We start from the raw sequence: 20,755 nt of genomic DNA, 5'->3' as shown, positions 1-20,755 counted from the left end.
GTGTCCTGCACTCATAAAGTTATAAGTAGAATGGAAGAAAATATTCACAAACCATATATCTGATAAAGGGCTGATATCCAAAATACATACGAACTCCTACAACTCAAGAGCAAACCTCCCCCCCACCAACAAACAAAAACCAAAACCAAACCAAAAAACCCCTCAAATAACCCAATTAAAAAACGGGCAAAGAACCTGAATAGACATTTCTCCGGAGACAACACACGGGTAAATATAAAAAGATGCTCAACCTCACTAACCATCGAGGGGAATGCAAATCAAAACCACTAGGAGATATCAGCTCACACCTCTTAGAACGGCTATTATCAAAAAGATAAGAAATAACAAGTGTTGGCAAGGACGTGGAGAAAAGGGAGCCCTTGTGAACTGTCGGTAGAAATGTAAACCGCTGCAGCCACTATGGAAAACAGTATGGAAGTTCCTCAAAAAGTTAAAGATAGAACCACCATATGATCCAGCAATCTCATTCTAGGTATTTACCCAAAAGACTTGAAACTAGGCTCTCAAAAAGATAGCTGGACTCTCTCATTCACTGCAGCATTATTCACAATGACCAAGATGTAGAAACAACCTAAATATCCATAGACAGATACACAGATAAAGGAAATGACATATATACATAAAATGGAATGTTCATCTTGCAATATGGGAAAACATGCATGCATCTGGAGGACATAAGTGAAATAAGCCAATCACAGAAGAACAAGTACTACATGACTTCACTTCTATAAGGAATCTAAAATAACCAAATTCACAGAAGCTGAAAGAATGGTGGCTGCAGAGGAGGGCTTGGGAGTGGGAAGAAATGAGGAGCTGCTATTCAAAAGGTATAGAGTGTCAGTCATGCAAGACGCGTACATTCTAGAACTCTGCTGCACAATACTGTGCCCAGAGTTAACACTGCATTGCACACTTAATTTGTTGAAAGAGTAGATAGATCTCACGTTAAACATGCTTACTACAATTAAAACAAAACCCCCAAACACTACAAGTAGAGAGGCAAGAAGCACCAAACACGTGAGGAAAGTATTTCATAAGAAACACTAAGACCAGAACAATAATAAAGAAAAGCAATTTGGAGAAAACTGACTAAGCAAAAGCTTTAAGAAGGGGGAAAAAAAACCTCTGCATCATTAATATCTTCAAGAGATCAATAGAAAACGCTTCTAAAACAAAAGCAGAAGGATATAAAAAGGAGACATCCACAGAACAAAGAGGACCACTCGGAAATTAAAAAGTAATACACGTAGAAGTAAAATCTCAACAGGTGTGTTTAAAAGTAAATTGAGGGGGACTTACCTGGTGGTGCAATGGTTAAGAATCCACCTGCCAATGCAGAGGACACGGGTTCGAGCCCCGGTCCGGGAAGATCCCACATGCCGTGGAGCAGCTAAGCCCGTGCGTCACAACTACTGAAGCCCACGCGCTCTAGGGTCCACGTCCCGCAACTACTGAGCTCACGTGCTACAACTACTGAAGCCCACGCACCTAGAGCCCGTGCTCCGCAACAGAAGAAGCCACCATAATGAGAAGCCCACGCACCACAACGAACAGTGGCCCTTGCTCACCGCAACTAGAGAAAGCCTGCGCACAGCAACGAAGACCCAATGCAGCCAAAAAGAAGTGCTAACTGTGTGAAAGTTGGGAATGCTGTTTATAGGTAATACACATCTCTGTTCTGCCAAGTACAAGAGACAAAAAAAAAAAAAAAAAGACATGCATGGTTTCAAAGTTCAAAGAAAAACATTGTATTTAAGACATACAGAACCCAAATGCGGAAACGAAGGACATGACTACTACATACTTACTGGAATTAGGAGCTGTTCCTGAGCCAAATGCAGACTGACTAGGCTGCTGTCCAAACACGGGAGGCTGGCTGCTGCTCGACACTGTCCCAAAAGTAGGTGGCGCAGGCTGAGAGCCAGCAGAAAATAATGCTGCTGAAGATGACAGAGACCCAAAGCCTGGGGGGTTAGGCTGGCTGGCACCTTGGCTTTGTCCAAATGCTGGGGTCTGGTTAGCACCGAACGCTGGACTGGCAGATGGTGCTGAAGGTCCAGTGCCGAATACAAAGGAGGATCCTAGAGGCCCACAGAAATACTGAAATTACCATGATGGTTAAAATGAGATAAGCCTCAAGAAATCTCTATAAACTGAAAAGCACATTTCAAGCTTCTTTCCAGACTCTTACCTTGCTGAACACATCTTATCAAGACAAGTTTTGAATACTGATTAAGAATACAGTTCTCTCTACCATTATTTAGTAAAACCATATAAAATCCAAATAAACAAAAACTTCATTAACAAGACTCCTATCTTAACAGCCCCAAATTTTTAGGTCTTTAAAGAGATAAATCTAAGAAGACAACTGATCTGCCATCAGAAGTGTGACACACTGCAGAAATCAGCTAATGTTGTGACTATGTATCCATTGCATAACGAGGACTAATGTCTATTAAAATAATCTTCAGTGTCTGGCTATTTACAAATTAACATTGCAAAGAAAAACAAAACAAAACCCCCCAAAAAGACAAGAAACACTTGAAAAAACTAAAGATTATACTCCTAATGAGATTAGAAATATTGCTTCCAAGAGTTACTTAAACTATACACAAAATGCACATCATTCCACATACTGAATAACTACAACACCCTGGGTAGAGATGACCTAAAAGCGGCCATGCTCTTTGTGGTATTATTTGCTAAGAGTTCATCTGCTTACAATGAAAGCCATTCAAGTTAACATGTCTCTTCTTTTTTAAAAGTACCTGCAGAGCTCGATGTGGTGGGAGCTCCAAAGCTGAAACCAGAGGCGGCAGTATCACTGCTGCTGGCACCCGGACCAAAGACAAATGGGGCGACAGCTGTGCCCGCGCTCGACGTGGTTGCTGGTTTGCTCTCTCGAGAAAATAGCAAAGACTGAGATGTACTGGATTCGGCAGAGTTCCCAAAGGCAGAGCTGCTCACAGGACTGTTGGCCTGTCCAAACACAAAGGCAGCCGCAGGCGCACTGGAGGACGAGGTGGAACTACCAAATATGCCACCACCAGCTGAAGTGGCTGGTGTACTTGAATTAGAGGAACTGTTGTTCAAGAAACTGAAAACTGGCTTTGCTGTACCTTGATCTATAAGACAGAAATTAAGAAATAAACAAAAACCTTTAAAAACAAGTAATACCAAAAGCATTTTTTCCTAGTCTAAAGTCTAATACGAGTCCATTAGAAAACAGAATCATTAAGTTTTTAATATAGATTCATTCATCAAATGGACATCTGTTATGTTAAATTTTGATGTAGTCAAATATATCCACCTTTTCTTTTATGGCTTATGAATTTTGTCTAACATAGCAAAACCTTTGGCATTCAGATTAATAAAAATAAAAAATATTCCTTAAATCCAAATCTAACTGGATACTTTGGATAACAAATTCAGACAATGGGAGATAGCTACACTTTTATAAATTTGATCTTGCAATTTATGTTAGCAGGATTGTAACTTCAATTTATCTGAACAATGGCCAATTTTCTCTGCCGCCTTTACTGACTGGTGTACCCTTTTGCTTACTAATTTGTAACTCTACCTTTACCACGTATTAACTTCCAAACCTCTACAGTTACTGTTACTAGCCTATTTTAAATATTGTAACTTTGTAGTATTGTTTGATATTAGTAGGGCAAACCTACATGACTGTATGTGTACCCTTCTCCCCAAAATTTCTTATACATTTTCCCTTCCACGTGAATTTTAGAATTATTTTAGCTTGTCAAGCTCCACAAAAATTCCTCTAAGAACTGAAATTATATTGGGAGTGAGGTGAAGAGTAAAGGATATTCTCACTCAGGAACAAGTATAAAACACGCCTTTTATGTTCTCTTAATTCTTTAGCATGTTGCAGGTTCTGCTGATATTATAAAATACAAATTGGAAATGTTAGTAAATACAAATGGGAAATGCTGTCCAACTATTTATTCTTGATTTGGAGAAAAGAGAATGATTTTTTATATGGTGACCCTGAATCCAGCTACCTTCAGTAGAAGACTTTTTTTTTAAAACTTGTTCCAGTAACATCTCAGTTCCAACACTATTTACTAGACAGGGCTGGTCACATTGTGGTATGGGCACTGGTATAATTTACAGAAAATGGAACATGTTAGCTCACTTTCAGGTGGTTTAATAGGACGTTAAGAATGTCTATTTCAATGGAAACAGTATAGCGATACCAGGATTAAATTCGATTAGACCCCTATCTCATTTTTATTCCTTTCTAAATAATAATGTATAATTTAGTTTTTGTTTCCTTTGAAGGGTGTGTTAAAATTTAAGCAGAATTTTATAGACAAAAACTGCTCACACCTATGTGTGGAATTCCATACTTCTTTTTTCAGGTTAATTTTTCATTTTCTTGTGTTTCTAATTTATTATTCAAAAGTGTTCATGTTCTTTTGCATTGTGTTCTGGGAAATTCCAGTTCACTAATCCAATTATCAGCTGTTTTTTTGCCCCCCCTGCTCCTCAGTCCACACAATGATTTTATTTCACAAACCATGTTTCTTTAACTTTTAAAAATACTATTTCATTTTTTTCTTCCAAATCTTAGTTTTCATAATCACCTCTACTTCTCAGGGATTTATCATATTTGTTGTCTATGTTCCTTAAATGCCAGATGAAGACTGGTTGTCTCTATTTGTAAATGAAGGCCTGTACATAAAGATTTTATTAGTTAAAAAATATTTCATGAGCTTAAGAAAAAATGCTTATTTTCCTGAACAGTATATGTCAATTCTGATTATAAAAGCCCAAACAGAAGAGAGTAAGTCACGGACAAATGTGCAAATACTGTGGGCTTTCCATTAGAGCTGTGTTTCTCAAAATTAGATATGCAGATAACTTCATGAGAATCACGGGGGGGATTCTGAAGGAGCTGAATCCTCGGCTGCTTCCCAGAGAGTTCTATTACTGGTACTCTCTCAACTATTTCCAGTATAAACCATTCCTTGACTTGCTACCTTTGACACCTTGTAAAAAAAAACAACAACAACAATGTTTAATACCTACCAGCTGTAGTACTGGTTTGAGCCCCAAAAGCAAAAGTGGCCTTCGTTGGCTGTTCAGATTCCTTCTCAGATGGTTTTGCCATACTGAAACTAAAGGTCGAAGACTTGGAAGAACCCTCGTCTTTGGTTTGCTCTGAGTTCCCAAAGGAAAACACTGGTGGACACTTTGGCTCTTCACTGTCAGCTTTTTTCCCAAACACTAGAGATGTAGACGTGACAGGCTCTTGCTGTTTCTCTTCTGTCCTTCCCAAAACAAACAACGAGGCAGATGGCAGGGGGGCAGGGTCCACGCTGCCAAAAGTGAACCCTCCTTTGGAGGCAGGGGTTTCTTCTTTTTTTGCTTCTGGCGTCTGACATGTGAAAGGAGCCCCTGGGACACTCTTGGTGTCCATGGTTCCAAAACTGAAGCTGCTCTTGCTCTCAGAGGTCACTGTGGTGTCAGTAGCAGCAGGGGGAGGGTTAATGACACCAGAACCAAAGCCAAAGCCTGCAGATGAAGATTTCGGCAGTTCTTCTTTCTTTTCTTGCTGCCCAAGACTAGACACCCCAAACTGAAATGGAGCTAAAGAAGGCGGATTGCTTAAACCAGAAGCAAGTCCAAACTTAAAATTATCATTTTTACTATCTTTTTTAACTTCTTCAGGTTTAGAATCAGATGAAACTCCAAATTTAAAATCTCCTATTGGTTTAGAAAATTTAAAGCCTTCACTCAAAGGGGTTACAGACCCAGAATCTAATGACACACCTATTTTGAAACCTCCTTGATCTCCAAATTTAAAATTTCCAGTGTTTGTTAAAGTCTGAGAAGGCCCAGAAGAGGATGATGGGATACCAAATTTGAAGGATGAGGTTGCTGGGTTCGAAGATGAGGAAGATGGGCTGAAGCCTTCAAAAATATAAGAAACACCAAAAAGACAATGAATTAATACTACTCTCTCAAACAGAATGTCAACCTTGAAAAGTAAAGGGACATGGGACAACTCTGAAAAGGCCTACTTCGAAGAGTATTAGTTTAACAATGGCGGTAAACATGACCCAAGTTGCCCATATTCAGCATCTTGATACTCACTACTACACCGATGTGCCACATTTCATCTATCAGACTGACAGAGATCAAACAAGTTTGATAAAACAGTGCTGGTGATGAGACTAGGAGTAACAGACACTCCAGACATGGCAGGTGGATGTGTAAATCGGCACAAAATTTGTGGAGGGCAACTTGCCAATATTTACCCCAAATTACAGACACATGTACCCTTTGACCCAGCAAGTCTACAGCTGAGTCTTTATTTGAATGATAAACTCAAAGATATGCAGAATGCCATATGCAATCCAGGCAGCTGTAAATGAAGAACAAAGTCCAAGCTAATCTGTGGTAATGTCAAGGGTGCAAAAAGGCGGTGGGGTATACAACCTTTTCTAACACGGTAGAGAGAAGTAAGAATAGAGAGAATAGAAGTATATTTGCTTGTGATGTGCATAAAGAAACATTGAAAGAGTTACAAGAAACTAACCACAGATAGCTATTACCATTGGTGGAGCAGGAAGGATGGAAAATGAGCCAATAGGGACAAGAGAGAGACTTTTCGCTGGGAATCCTGTCATAATTTGCTTTTTAAATCCTGTGAGTACATGTGTTATTTACTTAAGAATTAAGATTTTTAGCACCAAAGAACTAGAATTATATGAGCGGAAGCAATATATTTTTTTTTTTGTGGTACGTGGGCCTCTCACTGTTGTGGCCTCTCCTGTTGCGGAGCACAGGCTCCGGACTCACAGGCTCAGCGGCCACAGCCCACGGGCCCAGCCGCTCCACGGCATGCGGGATCTTCCCGGACTGGGGCACGAACCCGTGTCCCCTGCATCAGCAGGTGGACTCTCAACCACTGCGCCACCAGGGAAGCCCTGGAAGCAATATTTTAAAAAATAAAAATACTATACTGACAAGATCAAAGTCTTGGTTTCAGAATTCTTCTCTGTAGTGGAATAAACTAGAAATGAAGCACTTGAATGACTGGCTCAACACAAAAATCATTACACGGTGCCAAGGTATTCATCCATTACTCTGTTTACCCACATGTAAATAGAGACAGGTGGCAGCCAAGGGCTTGTAAAAATCGCTTGTCTTCAGATTTCCCCCTTTAATGATTACCCACCCCACTTTCTTTCCATAAGAAACTTATTTGAAAAATTATATCAGAATCTCAAAAGCAGGACTCCCCTGGTGGCACAGTGGTTAAGAATCCACCTGCCAGTGAAGGGGACATGGGTTTGATACCTGGTCTGGGAAGATCCCACGTGCCGAGGAGCCACTAAGCCCAAGCACCACGCAACTACTGAGCCTGTGCTCTAGAGCCTGTGTGCTGCAACTACTGAGCCCACGAGCCACAACTACTGAAGCCTGTGCGCCTAGAGCCCGTGCTCCACAACAAGAGAAGCCACCACAGTGAGAAGCCCGCGCACCACAACGAAGAGTAGCCCCCGCTCGCCGCAACTAGAGAAAGACAGCGTGCAGCAACGAAGACCCAACGCACCCAAAAAAAAAAATCTCAAAAGCAAATGGCTATCCACACGGTCTCTGAAATACCTTAAGTGATATTAGACAGAAAGCTAAAAATAAAGGTGCCAAAGACAATAATTAACTAGTTATCACCTCTGACTCAAAGGATCTCAAAGGCACTTCTGCCTCAAAAGGAAGGTTTAAAGGTATGGTGATTACTGTACTACAGGTGGGGAAAACGGGAAAGGGACCATAAGGTAGCAGCCACATAAGGAGCTTTACTGATCTTCTAAAACCCAAATGCAGTGTTTTTCAAACCAGTTGTATCCCCTTAGCCATGTTAATTAATTCAGTGAGCTGCAACCAGCATTTTCCTTCTCAAATGAAAACAAATAAAATAGAAAATGTACTTATCCTCACTGAAGACTAGCAAACAATTCAACTGCATAGTAATTCAGAGACAGATATGAGCTAAAAGTCCAGGACAATAGCTCATTTTACATGAATTTTCAACAGAGAATGAATAGTTTTAAAACCAAAGCTGTTTGTAAATATTTCACTTTAAAGTGGTAATCTAAGGAGGCACTTTGCCAACACCTTACCTGTAAACTCAGACTTTGTGCCCGGCTTTGCACTCTCGCATGCTACGCATTTGTTAGAATCTGCTTTATTCTCCACTAGGCACACTTCACAGTCCCAGCTTCCCTCAGGTTTCTTGAACTTGTCCAATCCTAGGCAGCCTCCAGACAACAGAGAGACAGAGACAGTGCTGCTACTTGAAGCAGGTACTGAACTTCCTAAAAAATAATGGGGAAATACAGGAAAATTCGGATTTACATTATGTCAAGATCTCAATGACACCACTAAGTCTAAATGTACAGTTTTTAATGTGTTTCCTATTAAGAGAAAATGCCAGAAATCTAAACATCACATTGTTAAAAACAGTACAGACATCTCAGATTTCTTTTAATCTTACAAAAGAGCAACTCACACTCACCTTGCTCAGTGATGAGCCCCCTTTTAATCCCCAGTTTGAACAGCCATGGTTTTTAAGAACCATGCTCACAAATCAGAGCCTAAAAGCCTGAATTTTCCTTAATAATCTGTCCAATTTTGTTCCACATCACAGATTATAAAACATACATTCTCAATTGTAGGCAACAGCCTGACTCATAAAACACACCACCCAGGCAATATTCATTTCAAGATTTCAAAGCACAGATCTCTGGCTTTGAAATGACTATTTTTGCATAGAAGTGCTCTTTTATCCACTTCGCAATTCAACTCAACACTACCTACTATGTTCATGGCATTTCTGTTATAAGGTAGCCATTTAACAGACATTTATTAAGCGCCATAACGTGCTTAGGTTCTGGGGATATCGAGATGAATAAAACGTTGCTTAACTTCTAAAGGTGTTTCTGGTCTAAAAGGGGGGAAAGCAAAACGAACATAAATGCATAGCAGCACCACCACTAAGACGGAGAGTGACAAATGATCTAAACAAGAGTACAGAGAAGAAATTACTATGGGATAGGAGAAGGATTCACAGGGGTGGTATTTACATTTTTAAGCAGAACTAGCAATTTTGTGGGCAGATGCGGCGGCACAGGAAGGATGGCTCAGCAAGGCACAGCTGCATGAAGAAATACAGTGTTGAGAGTGGAGCCATTCATTCTGGTAACCTCACTTCTCTAAATGTCCTCTAGCTGTTGTCACTTTTCCCAGTTACCTGATCTGTGTTTTACTGGTATGTTCTCTTCCAACAGAACTGTGCCATCTTTGGTCCACTGCCCTTCTCATGAGCTCTCATCTACTCTGATGATTTTAACCACCAAGAAAATCTTTCCCATCCATACCTGAGACCCACACTTCTGGCTTTCATCCCTGTGGTATCTCTTTGTTGGTAGTTCCACTATCCACCTGGCTACCTTGGCTAGATGACAACTCTTCCCTTATACATCTCTCCAATCTATTTCATTCTCTTTCTCTGACCCTTCTACTGCTCTTCTGGTTCAAGCCCCCTCATCTCTTGCTTAATAGCCTTGTTATTGAGACCTCTGGTTTCGTTCCCTTGAAATCCATCCTCCTAAAAAGCAACTAGTACCATGTGGTTTTTGTTTTTCCTCTCTGGTTATTCATTTAAAAGATTAACTGCTCCAAAGTTCTATTCTTGCTACTCTCTTAAGTTGGCAGAGTTCAGTTTTAGGCTGTCTTCTCTATTTGCTCTGCTCACTCACCTTATATCACCTCTACTCCCATGACTTACTTGAAAACTATGGGCTAATGACTCCCAAATCTGTGTCTCCAGTCCAGAGGGTCCATTATCAGTATATCCAAAGGCCTCACACATATCTGTCAACTTCAGCAGCTTGAAATCAACATATCTTCAACCGTACATTATTCTATACCCCATTTGCTTTTATTAGTACATATCACTACTATCTCTACCTATATTATTGATCAACTTCCTAACCTGTCCTCTGGTTTCCAACTTTTGCTGCCTTCAAATCTATCCTCCAAAAAGCCACCAGGCGATTTATCAAAAATATAAGTTTGACCCATCAACTCAATAAATTTTGGTTTCCCACACGTATCAAGAGCTTTCTTTCTTTTTTTTGTTAAGGGGAAGAGGAAGAATGCCAGACGGAAAGAGAAAAATATTTCAGAAAAAAGATTCTGAAATCTTATTCTTGTAGAGATGTCTAGCAGGAATCAGAAACATGGCTCACCCCTGGTGTTAAGAGAGGGATGTGGGCTATTAACTCAAGAGCTTTCCATTGCAGACACAAAATCACACATCCATGATAATGCAATAAAAATAGGAAGTATAATTCCCAGGATACTCATAACATGTTTTATTTAGTATCCATGTTACCATATATCTGTACCAAATAATTATATAATAGCATTACAAACACAGCAGAGTCAAATGAATTAATTCCAAATGAATTAAAGATCAATGTAAATCTTCAGTTAACTCTTTCAAAATTGAACAGAAACAGGAAAAACTCAACTCTAACTTCATTTTTCTGGTTACCTAATAGAACTTTTCATTAATGATTCAGTAATTTATGATCATTGCAATATCTCTGGCAGATAGCGCATACAGATACAGGTATCACCATTAACATTCAGCCACAGCCTTCTCATAATGCAATGAAACCAGCTGTGTAAATGACCACTAGCCATCCTCACTTCTACTTAGAGGAAAAGAGACAAAGGAATATTTTATTCTGTGTAAAGGTTTGAGAAAGATTGCCCCGTTCTAAGACCTTTGCATCTATATTAGCCAACTTAGAAAATGATCATGAAGAGCAAAAAGCTTCTGATAAAATTACATACAAAAAAAGAGGTCAAAGCAAATGCTGGACTGATTTTAACACACAGCCTCTCCTAAGAGAACATGCAGTTCCAGTCCCAAGCAAGTCATTTTAATTTCAAGACAGTTCAGAAAAATTAAGACATATGAGGAAATGCTCATCTTGAAACATCTAAAATATTGAGGTTATTCTTAGCTGTTTTACAGAGAATAAATTAAAATGTTCTATTAAAGAAATGAACAAAATTATTCCAAACAGCCATAAACGTACCTGGTTTCTGAGACATACAGGACACACATTTATTGTCTTCTGCATTATTAGAAACACAGCACACTGGACACTCCCAAGATCCCACGGGCCTTTTGAATTTATCTGTAAATCCTAAGGCACCAGTGGTCTCAGTGCAGCTGGAGGAGGAAGCAGCCACAGTAACAGCGCTTTCTGAAGCCACTGGCAACGTAAGGACTCGCTTAACACCAGTTCCCGGTTTCGGTGTTTCACAAGCTACACATTTTATCGCTTCAGGTTTATTTTGCACTAAACAGGTATCGCAATCCCAAGTTCCTACTGCTGGTTTAAATTTGTCTCCAAAGCCTGTCTCTGGTGCAGAAACAGTTGGTTTGCCACTTTTACTTGGTGTCCCAGTTCCAGTCTGTTTAGCAGTATCTTTTGGCGGCAATTTTGCTGCTTGACAGGCTACACATTTGTTGTCTGTAACTTTGTTCTGGAGTAGACAGGTATCACACTGCCACGATGGCCCAGGTTTTAAACTTTCCCCAAACCCAATTCCACTAGAAGAAAAGCTACTTATTGCTGGTCTTGAATAAACTACCAGGCTTGTGGTGGTAGGTTGAGCAGCAAGGGAATCTGCCTTTGGTGATGTGAAACCTACAATGCGGGGGAGAGGGGAGTGGGAAGGAAAAGATTAGTCCACGTTTTGATTAGAAAGCCTATTATTTATTAATCATTAATAAATATTAATAATATTAATATAGACAATAATTATAGAGTAATAGCCGTTAATGATAAAAATATTGTTTCTGGGAGGAAACATTTTTACCTTAATTACAGAGTTATTACAGTCCAAGATGAACTACTTAAAAGTAGTTTTTCACCTAAGCTATATTTCTGGTACTAATCACATATTTAATAAGCGACAGACCTAGGTAAAAGTCTACAAAAGATGTTTGGTTTATAGTATATCATCTTCCTCTAGGAATCTGTTTACTGTAGTTCAACCAATACCTAATTTGAGACTTAATTAAGGTATACACATAGAACCATGAAATAAGGAAAAGTCATTGGAAATAAGGAAAAAAACCATGAGGAAGTGTCTTTGTGCTATCAAAACTGGTAACAGTTGAGTTTCACTCAAACTACACTGTATTTGTAGAAATGACCTTTCAATGCTTTACTCTGGACCAATTAACTTTTATTTTACATACACCAAAAAAACACCCGTTTCTCTAGCCTTTAGCATCAAGGGAAAAGAAAATCAGAGGGAAAGATGATACAGAACGTTGTTAAAGAGGTTTTCTAGTGGTACCAAGAAATAATCCAGCCTAGAGCTATTTTTTGCCTAAAGATAAAACAATCCCACATACTTCAGTTACTCCCAAAAGAGGAAAATGTACTATTTTGTTAATGATTAACGTGAGTCACTAAGGTTGGCAAAATTTTAACAGTAACCACTTCAAGGTGTTACAAGTTTTCTTTTCCTCCCACTTTTTTGGATTTTCCTGATTTCCCTCAAGAGAACATGTAACTTCTCCAAATTTTTGCTATTTAAAAGAAGTTTAAAAGAGGGGAGGAGTGGGCATTATGAATGCAGAGTGTAACTTCTATGAAGATAACCTATATGCATTTGATGCTGACTGACTACCACTTAGTTCACCTAACACAGGCATTCTGGAGTCCTGCCCATAACTGCATAAAACCGTCTATATTGAGACTCTAGTAGGCAGTATACCCATCTATAAAATGGGCGATACACCAAAAAAACCTAATCCCTCTAAATCTTGCTGTAGCATCCAACCTTATTATTGAAACTCATATGCAGTTATACATGAACACATGTGCTGGATAAATCTAAATTCTTTCTGAGCTACTAGATTATCTTATAAACACTTTTATATTCTTATAGTATACATCCCAGTTGGAATTATACTATCCTCTTTGATTTTCAAACTGAAAACCTATTCCTATTTGAGGACTTCTATTCATTATCTTCAAATTCTTACCCACTAACATTCATATCTTATTTTATTTGAAGTGAGTACTATCCTGTGTGTGTGTGTGTGTGTGTGTGTGTGTGTGCGCGCGTGCGTGTGTGTGTGTGTGTGTGTGTGTTACAGTCAGCATATGTTTCCTTTCCACCTGGCTTTGTTATATATATCCCACAACTGGGGAATAATCTGAGAAGAACAAGGCAGTTCAATGCTCTCAGAGAGAGACATGTCCAGGTATATCATCAGGTTTATTTACTTTTTTCCAATTATTGGCCCATCTCTAATTAACAGGCAATTCACATTTTCTCCTTCTATACTTGCCCCTTAGAGATTCCATTTTAGTGCAGAGTCCTTAAATTCTATAGAAATAGTTTCTAAGGTCTTGCACCTAAAAAGTTACATCTGATTACATCTACATTCAAAAGCCAATCTCCTATCAAACTAGACATCATTTTTTAAAAGCCTGAAGTACAACAAAGTATTAACAAATGATATTAAGATGAGATCATGATTTTGCAATTAAGATTTTAGATTATCTCAAGGGCAGCCATTATCTTACCAGGGTTCTTCAGAACATCTAGGACACTTCCTTCTTTCAGGGTTTTTGCAGGTTTGAAAGGGCCCTTGCAATCTTCATCTGGTTTCTTCTTACAGCTTGGACTGTTCACTGCAGTGATATCTTGAGCTGTAATTTTTTTTAATTGTAAGAGATATTATGCTAAGAAAAAGCAAGTTACATGTATTAAAAATCTCTCAAAGTCAATTTGAATCAACATCTTAAAAAAAAAAAAAAACACCAAAAAAGTCACTGTAATTCAAAGATAATGAACAAATGATTTAAAGTACAGGGTTAACTTGCCATTACAAGGAAGCAAAAAATACTATTTCCCATACTGTACATCTCTCTCCTCCAGAAGGACAAAAAATTATATAAACTATATATAATCTGTAATTGTTACCAATAAGTTCACCAGTTTCATCAGACTGAAACCCTGAAGAGGATATGGCAACAGGGGTGAGTTCAAACACTGTATGAAATAGGTATTTGATTACACAGCAATTTACAACACTGATTAAAAAAAAACTTTAAAAATTAATGTTTATGGAAGCAACCTAAGTGTCCATAGACAGATGAATGGATAAAGAAGACGTGGCACATATATACAATGGAATATTACTCAGCCATAAAACGGAATGAAATTGAGTTATCTGTAGTGAGGTGGATGGACCTAGAGTCTGTCATACAGAGTGGAGTAAGTCAGAGAGAGAAAAACAAATACCGTATGCTAACACATATATATATGGAAGCTAAAAAAAAAGGTTCTGAAGAACCTAGGGGCAGGACAGGAATAAAGACGCAGACACAGAGAACGGACTTGAGGACATAGGGAGGGGGAGGGGTAAGCTGGAATGAAGTGAGAGAGTGGCATGGACATATATACACTACCAAATGTAAAACAGATAGCTACTGGGAAGCAGCCGCATAGCACAGGGAGATCAGGTCAGTGCTCTGTGACCACCTAGAGGGGTGGGATAGGGAGGGTGGGAGGGAGACACAAGAGGGAGTGGATATGGGGATATATGTATACATATAGCTGATTCACTTTGTTATACAGCAGAAAATAACACAACATTGTAAAGCAATTATACTCCAATAAAGATGTTAAAAAAATTTAATGTTTAATTAAGCCAGATATTTCATTTCTATAAATTCATCCTATGATTGAAAATATCTTTCAGTTATTATATTGAAAACCTGGATGATACTTAATAAAAGGGGCTAGCTACATAAATTACAGAACATTGACATGATGGAATGCTATGCAGCCAGAAAAAAAATCATTCTTAGAAGCATAGTTATGGGAAAGAGTAGGTTAGAAAGTCCAGAAGATTTTGACCGTTTATATCTAAAGAGTGATATTTTTACTTTTCATAGTTCCCAAACTTGCTAAAACGAACATATCCTTATACTTAAAATAAGAGATCTATATTGTGAGTACAATAATCATTTTGTCATTATATTTGTTTACAGATGAAATATGTTTGGGATTGTTTCAAAATTACCTGATAGGTGTGTTTGTGTGTGTGAGGGGAGAAGGAGGGAGGGAGAGATAAACAAGATTGGTCACAAAATGGCAAATGCTGAAGCTCAGTAAAGTGTGTATGGGGACTCAGTCTACGCTTCCACTTCTGAGAATGTTTGAAATTTTCCATAATAAAATATAAATAATCAGGTTTTTCTTCTAAAGTGCTTGCCAATTTAAAAGCAGTGGGTAAAGTAGTTCAAAAACCCTACCTACCCTTACCTCACACCATAAACAAAAATTAATTCAAAATGGATCAATGGGGACTTCTCTGGTGGCGCAGTGGTTGAGAATCCAACTGCCAATGCAGGGGACACAGGTTAGAGCCCTGGTCTGGGAAGATCCCACATGCCGCGGAGCAACTAAGCCCATGCGCCATTACTACTGAGCCTGCACTCTACAGCCCAAGAGCCACAACTACTGAAGCCTGTGCACCTAGAGCCCGTGCTCTGCAACAAGAGAAGCCACCGCAATGAGAAGCCCGCACACCGCAACGAAGAGTAGCCCTCACTTGCCGCGACTAGAGAAAGCCCGTGCACAGCAACGAAGACCTAACGCAGACAAAAATAAATTAATTAATTAATTTAACAAAAAAATGGATCGATGACCTAAACATAAGAACTGAAACCATAAAATTCTTAAAAGAAAACCTGGGAGGTGTATTTTCATGACCATGGATTTGACAATGAATTCTTAGATATGACACCAAAAGCACAAGTAAATAAAAAACTGAACTTCACCAAAATTAGAAATCTTTGTGCATCTAAGGACATTATCAAGAAAGTGACAACTGACTGAATGGGAAAAAATATTTGCAAATCACACATCTGATAAAGATCTAGTATCCAGACTATATAAAAACGCTACAACTCAGCAACAAGAAGACAAACCAATTTAAAAATGGGCAAAGGACCTGACCAGACATTTCTCCCAAGAAGATATGTAAAGGGCCAAAAAGCACATGAGAAGATGCTAAACAGGAGTTCAGGTTTTTTAAGCATAAGCCACCTGTTCTCCTTGCTTGGCCCTGCAATAAACCTTTCTCTGTTCCAAAAAAAAAAAGATACTAAACACCATTAGTCTTCAGAGAAATAAATGCAAATCAAAACCACAATGAAGGGCTTCCCTGGTGGCGCAGTGGTTGAGAGTCCGCCTGCCGATGCAGGGGACGTGGGTTCGTGCCCCGGTCTGGGAAGATCCCACGTGCCGCGGAGCAGCTGGGCCCGTGAGCCATGGCCGCTAAGCCTGTGCGTCCGGAGCCTGTGCTCCACAACGGGAGAGGCCACAGCAGTGAGAGGCCCGCATACCGCAAAAACAACAACAACAACAACAAAAACCACAATGAAGCATCACTTCATACCCACTACGACGGCTATCATCAAAAAATGGAAAATAGTAAACATGGTGAGAACATGGAGAAATTTGAATCCTGCTGGTGGGAATGTAAAATGGGCCGGCTGCTGAGAGAAAGTTTTGTAGTTCCTCAAGAAGTTAAATACAGGACTATCATTTGATCCATCAACTCCATTCCCAGGTATACACTCCAAAGCACTGAAACTAGTATTCAAACAAATACAAGTACATGCATATTCATAGCAACACTATTCACAATAGCCAAAAAGTGGAAACAACTCAAATGTCTATCAACGAATAAACAGATAAATTATGGTATATCCATATGGTGGAGTATCATTCAGCCACAAAAGGAATGAAGTAATGATACATACTACAAGACAGATGAACCTTGAAAACGGTACGTGAAAGAAGCCAGATACAAAAAGTCACACTGTATGGTTCCAGGATAGGTAAATACATAGAACACAGATTAGTAGCTGTCAGCAGTTGGGGGGGGGGGGGGGAAATGGGGAAAAACTGGTTAATGGGTACAGGTTTCCTTTTGGAAGTGATAAAAATGTTTGGTACTAGTTAGAGGTGGTGACTGTACTAAACACAATCAACACTGTGATTGTACTAAACACCAATGAATTGTTCCCTGTAAATGATTAACTTTATCTTATGTCAATTTCACCTGAATAATAAAAATGTGCAAAAAACAAAACACCATACCTATCTCTTACAACTGTGTCAAAACAAAGAAAAATGCTTTTATTACTTTATCACATTCTATCTTCCTTTATAATTAAAATTGAATTGCTTTTAGCAACTTAAGGTAAATTTTAAGGATTTCCTAAAGTGTACTCAAAGAGATGGAAAATGAAGATAATGGGAAAATTAGCTCCTATCACAGCATAATCATGACTTCCACATTTTCATCAGCTTTTTAATGACAGAAGTGGTGAGAAACAGAGGTCTCAATGTAAGAACAATTCTATATATGCCACTCATAATAAACTCCTGAAAAATCTGGATAATTTCCCCAGATGTAATGAAACACAAAAGTTGTTTTAACAAACTATTACTCATTCGGTTACCATTAGTAAAGCATTAATAAAAACTGAAGGACTTCAATGCCTTTCCCTCATAACCAGGCATGAAAATGAAATTTGAATTGGTTTATTCTTCGTGAATTCACAGTAACATTAAAGAAAAAAAAATCATGTGTTAAGTACACCTGAAATATGCTTATTGCTTTCTCTTACACAGGGCTGTTTTATTCAACAAAAATCAGGATTGAAAACAGACCAGTCAAATTCTTATTTTGTGCCACTCTTGTAACCTATGCTCTTGTCTTCCAGATCATCCAAAGACAAAGACTTTCTTAGCTTATAGGTCCTGGCTCTTTGATAGCTTTTTAAATCTACCTTTTGAGGGAGGATCTAGTTTTTAAAAATTCCCAAACTCAGCAGATAGTCAACGAAACACTTCTGAATAAGGCAACAGCCCCTTAACTGGTGTCTCAGCATATGACACCCCACTCCCACCCACATGCCCACTCAACACACTGCTGTTACGCCAAGGCACCATCTCACCCCCTATAAAAACCACCCCATGTTTTCCTACCACATTCAGATTAAAATCCAATTATTGAGCATAGCATTCGGAGAATTTTTAAAATTTAAAGCTACCTCTCAATCTCATGACAAATTATGTGCGATTTTCAAAGTATGCCATGCTTTTCCTCTTGTTCTCTTGCATTTGGCTGTTTGTTGGGTGAGAAATGCCCTTACTCAGAATTCTTGACCTAAGTAACTCAGCCCAGATTATTCTTCATTTCCCAAACACCCAATACTTGAAACAAAACCACCACCACCACAGCAAAAGCCTATGGTTTAATTATCTGAATATTCATTTCTTTCCCTCTATTATGCCCATTTTTTTGAGTTTAGAAATTATATATCACTATCTGCAGAGGCTGGCATAACCCTTACGCATAAAAATGCTTGTGAACTCAAGAGTAAACCTACAGATGGAATTCACTGTAATTACAATGTAGACCACCCTTGAACTTCCTGTAACATTTCATTTATAGAGCTTCCACGGCCAGAGACCCGCTGAGGGAGCTCTCCTGTTGCTCAGATGATGATGTCTGCTTAGCACAGAGGAGAGTCTGGTATTGAGAGCACTGGTAGACAGGTTAATACCAGACACCTCTGTGAGACCTGGTGGGCAGCCCTGGGATCAGTAACCAGCAGTCACGGCTCCTGGAAGGATGCCTAGATCTGCTGAGTGGTGGCCTAGGAGCAAAGCTGCAGCAATAGGAGTAGTTCCAGTGACAGGAGCAAACGACAGCACAGCTCCCTGTTGCTTGGTTCCCACAACTGAGGACAAATTTATAACCATCAGGATATTCCTGAAATAATACATCAAATATGATACCAAGAGAAGAGTAACAATAACCGCTGTAATCAAAAGTAAACACAGTGGGCAACCTTCAAGATGGCGAAGGAGTAAAACGTGAAGATCACCATCTTCCCCACAAATACATCAGAAATACATCTACATGTGGAACAACTCCTACAGAACACCTACTGAACGCTGGCAGAAGACCTCAGACCTCCCAAAAGGCAAGAAACGCCCCACATACCTGGCCGTGTGGCCGACAGGGTCCCGGTACTCCAGCCAGGTGCCATGCCTGAGCCTCTGAAGTGGGAGAGCCGAGTTCAGGACACTGGACAACCAGAGACCGCCCAGCTCCACGTAATATCAATCAGCGACAGCTCTCCCAGAGATCTCCGTCGCAACGCTAAGACCCAGCTCCACTCAACGACCAGCAAGCTCCAGTGCTACTATGCCAAACAACTATCAATACAGGAACACAACACCAACCATGAGCAGCAGAGAGGCTTCCTAAAGTCATACTAAGTTCACAGACACACCAAAACACATCACCAGACACAGTCCTGCCCACCAAAAAGACAAGATCCAGCCTCATCCACCAGAACACAGGCACCAGTCCCCTCCACCAGGAACCCTACACAACCCACTGAACCAACCTTAGCCACTGGGGGAAGACACCAAAAACAACAGGAACTACGAACCTGCAGTCTGCGAAAAGAAGACCCCAAATGCAGTAAGTTAAGTAAAATGAGAAGACAGAAGAATACGCAGCAGATGAAGGAGCAAGGGAAAAAACCACCAGACCAAACAAATGAAGAGGAAATAGGCAGTCTACCTGAAAAGGAATTCAGAGTAATGATAGTAAAGATGATCCAAAAATCTTGGAAATAGAATGGAGAAAATACAAAAGACGTTTAACAAGGACCTAGAAGAACTAAAGAGCAAACAAACAATGATGAACAACACAATAAATGAAATGAAAAATTCTCTAGAAGGAATCAATAGCAGAATAACTGAGGCAGAAGAATGGATAAATGACCTGGAAGATAAAATAGTGCAAATAACTACCACAGAGCAGAATAAAGAAAAAAGAATGAAAAGAACTGAGGAGAGGCTCAGAGATCTCTGGGACAACATTAAACACACCAACATTCGAATTATAGGGGTCCCAGAAGAAGAGGAGAAAAAGAAAGGGACTGAGAAAATGTCTGAAGAGATTATAGTTGACTATATCCTTTCCCATGTTAGGGAAGTTTTCAATCAAGTCCAGGAGGCACAGAGTCCCATACAGGATAAATCCAAGGAGAAACACGCCAAGACACATATTAATCAAACTATCGAAAATTAAATACAAAGAAAAAGATATTAACAGCAGCAAGGGAAAAGCAACAAATAACATATAAGGGAATTCCAATAAGGTTAACAGCTGACCTTTCAACAGAAACTATGCAAGCCAGAAGGGAGTGGCAGGACATATTTAAAGTGATGAAAGGGAAAAACCTACAAACAAGATTACTCTACCCAGCAAGGATCTCATTCAGATTCCACAGAGAAATTAAAACCTTTACAGACAAGCAAAAGCTAAGAGAATTCAGCACCACCAAACCAGATTTACAACAAATGCTAAAGGAACTTCTGTAGGCAGGAAATACAAGAGAAGGAAAAGACCTACTATAACAAACCCAAAACAATTAAGAAAATGGTAACAGGAACATACATATTGATAACTACCTTAAATGTAAATGGATTAAATGCTCCAACCAAAAGACACAGACTGGCTGAATGGATACAAAAACAAGACCCATAT

General features: G+C 39.3%; 1 protein-coding gene across 1 annotated transcript in view; it reads right to left on the bottom strand.

Moving 5' to 3' along the window:
• NUP153 (nucleoporin 153) overlaps positions 1-20,755 on the bottom strand; it is a 76,640-nt gene that overhangs the window by 2,781 nt on the left and 53,104 nt on the right. The window contains exons 15-20 of the mRNA XM_082848799.1: positions 13,686-13,811; positions 11,169-11,786; positions 8,178-8,372; positions 5,077-5,961; positions 2,790-3,146; positions 1,830-2,102 (exon numbers count right to left, since the gene is read on the bottom strand). Of these exons, the coding sequence (XP_082704925.1) occupies positions 1,830-2,102; positions 2,790-3,146; positions 5,077-5,961; positions 8,178-8,372; positions 11,169-11,786; positions 13,686-13,811 (2,454 nt within the window). The remainder of the gene's footprint in view (positions 1-1,829; positions 2,103-2,789; positions 3,147-5,076; positions 5,962-8,177; positions 8,373-11,168; positions 11,787-13,685; positions 13,812-20,755) is intronic.

Source organism: Leucopleurus acutus (assembly GCF_964270905.1).
Source record: "Leucopleurus acutus genome assembly, chromosome: 10".
NCBI lineage: Eukaryota > Metazoa > Chordata > Mammalia > Artiodactyla > Delphinidae > Leucopleurus > Leucopleurus acutus.
This window is presented reverse-complemented; position numbering and strand designations above follow the sequence as displayed.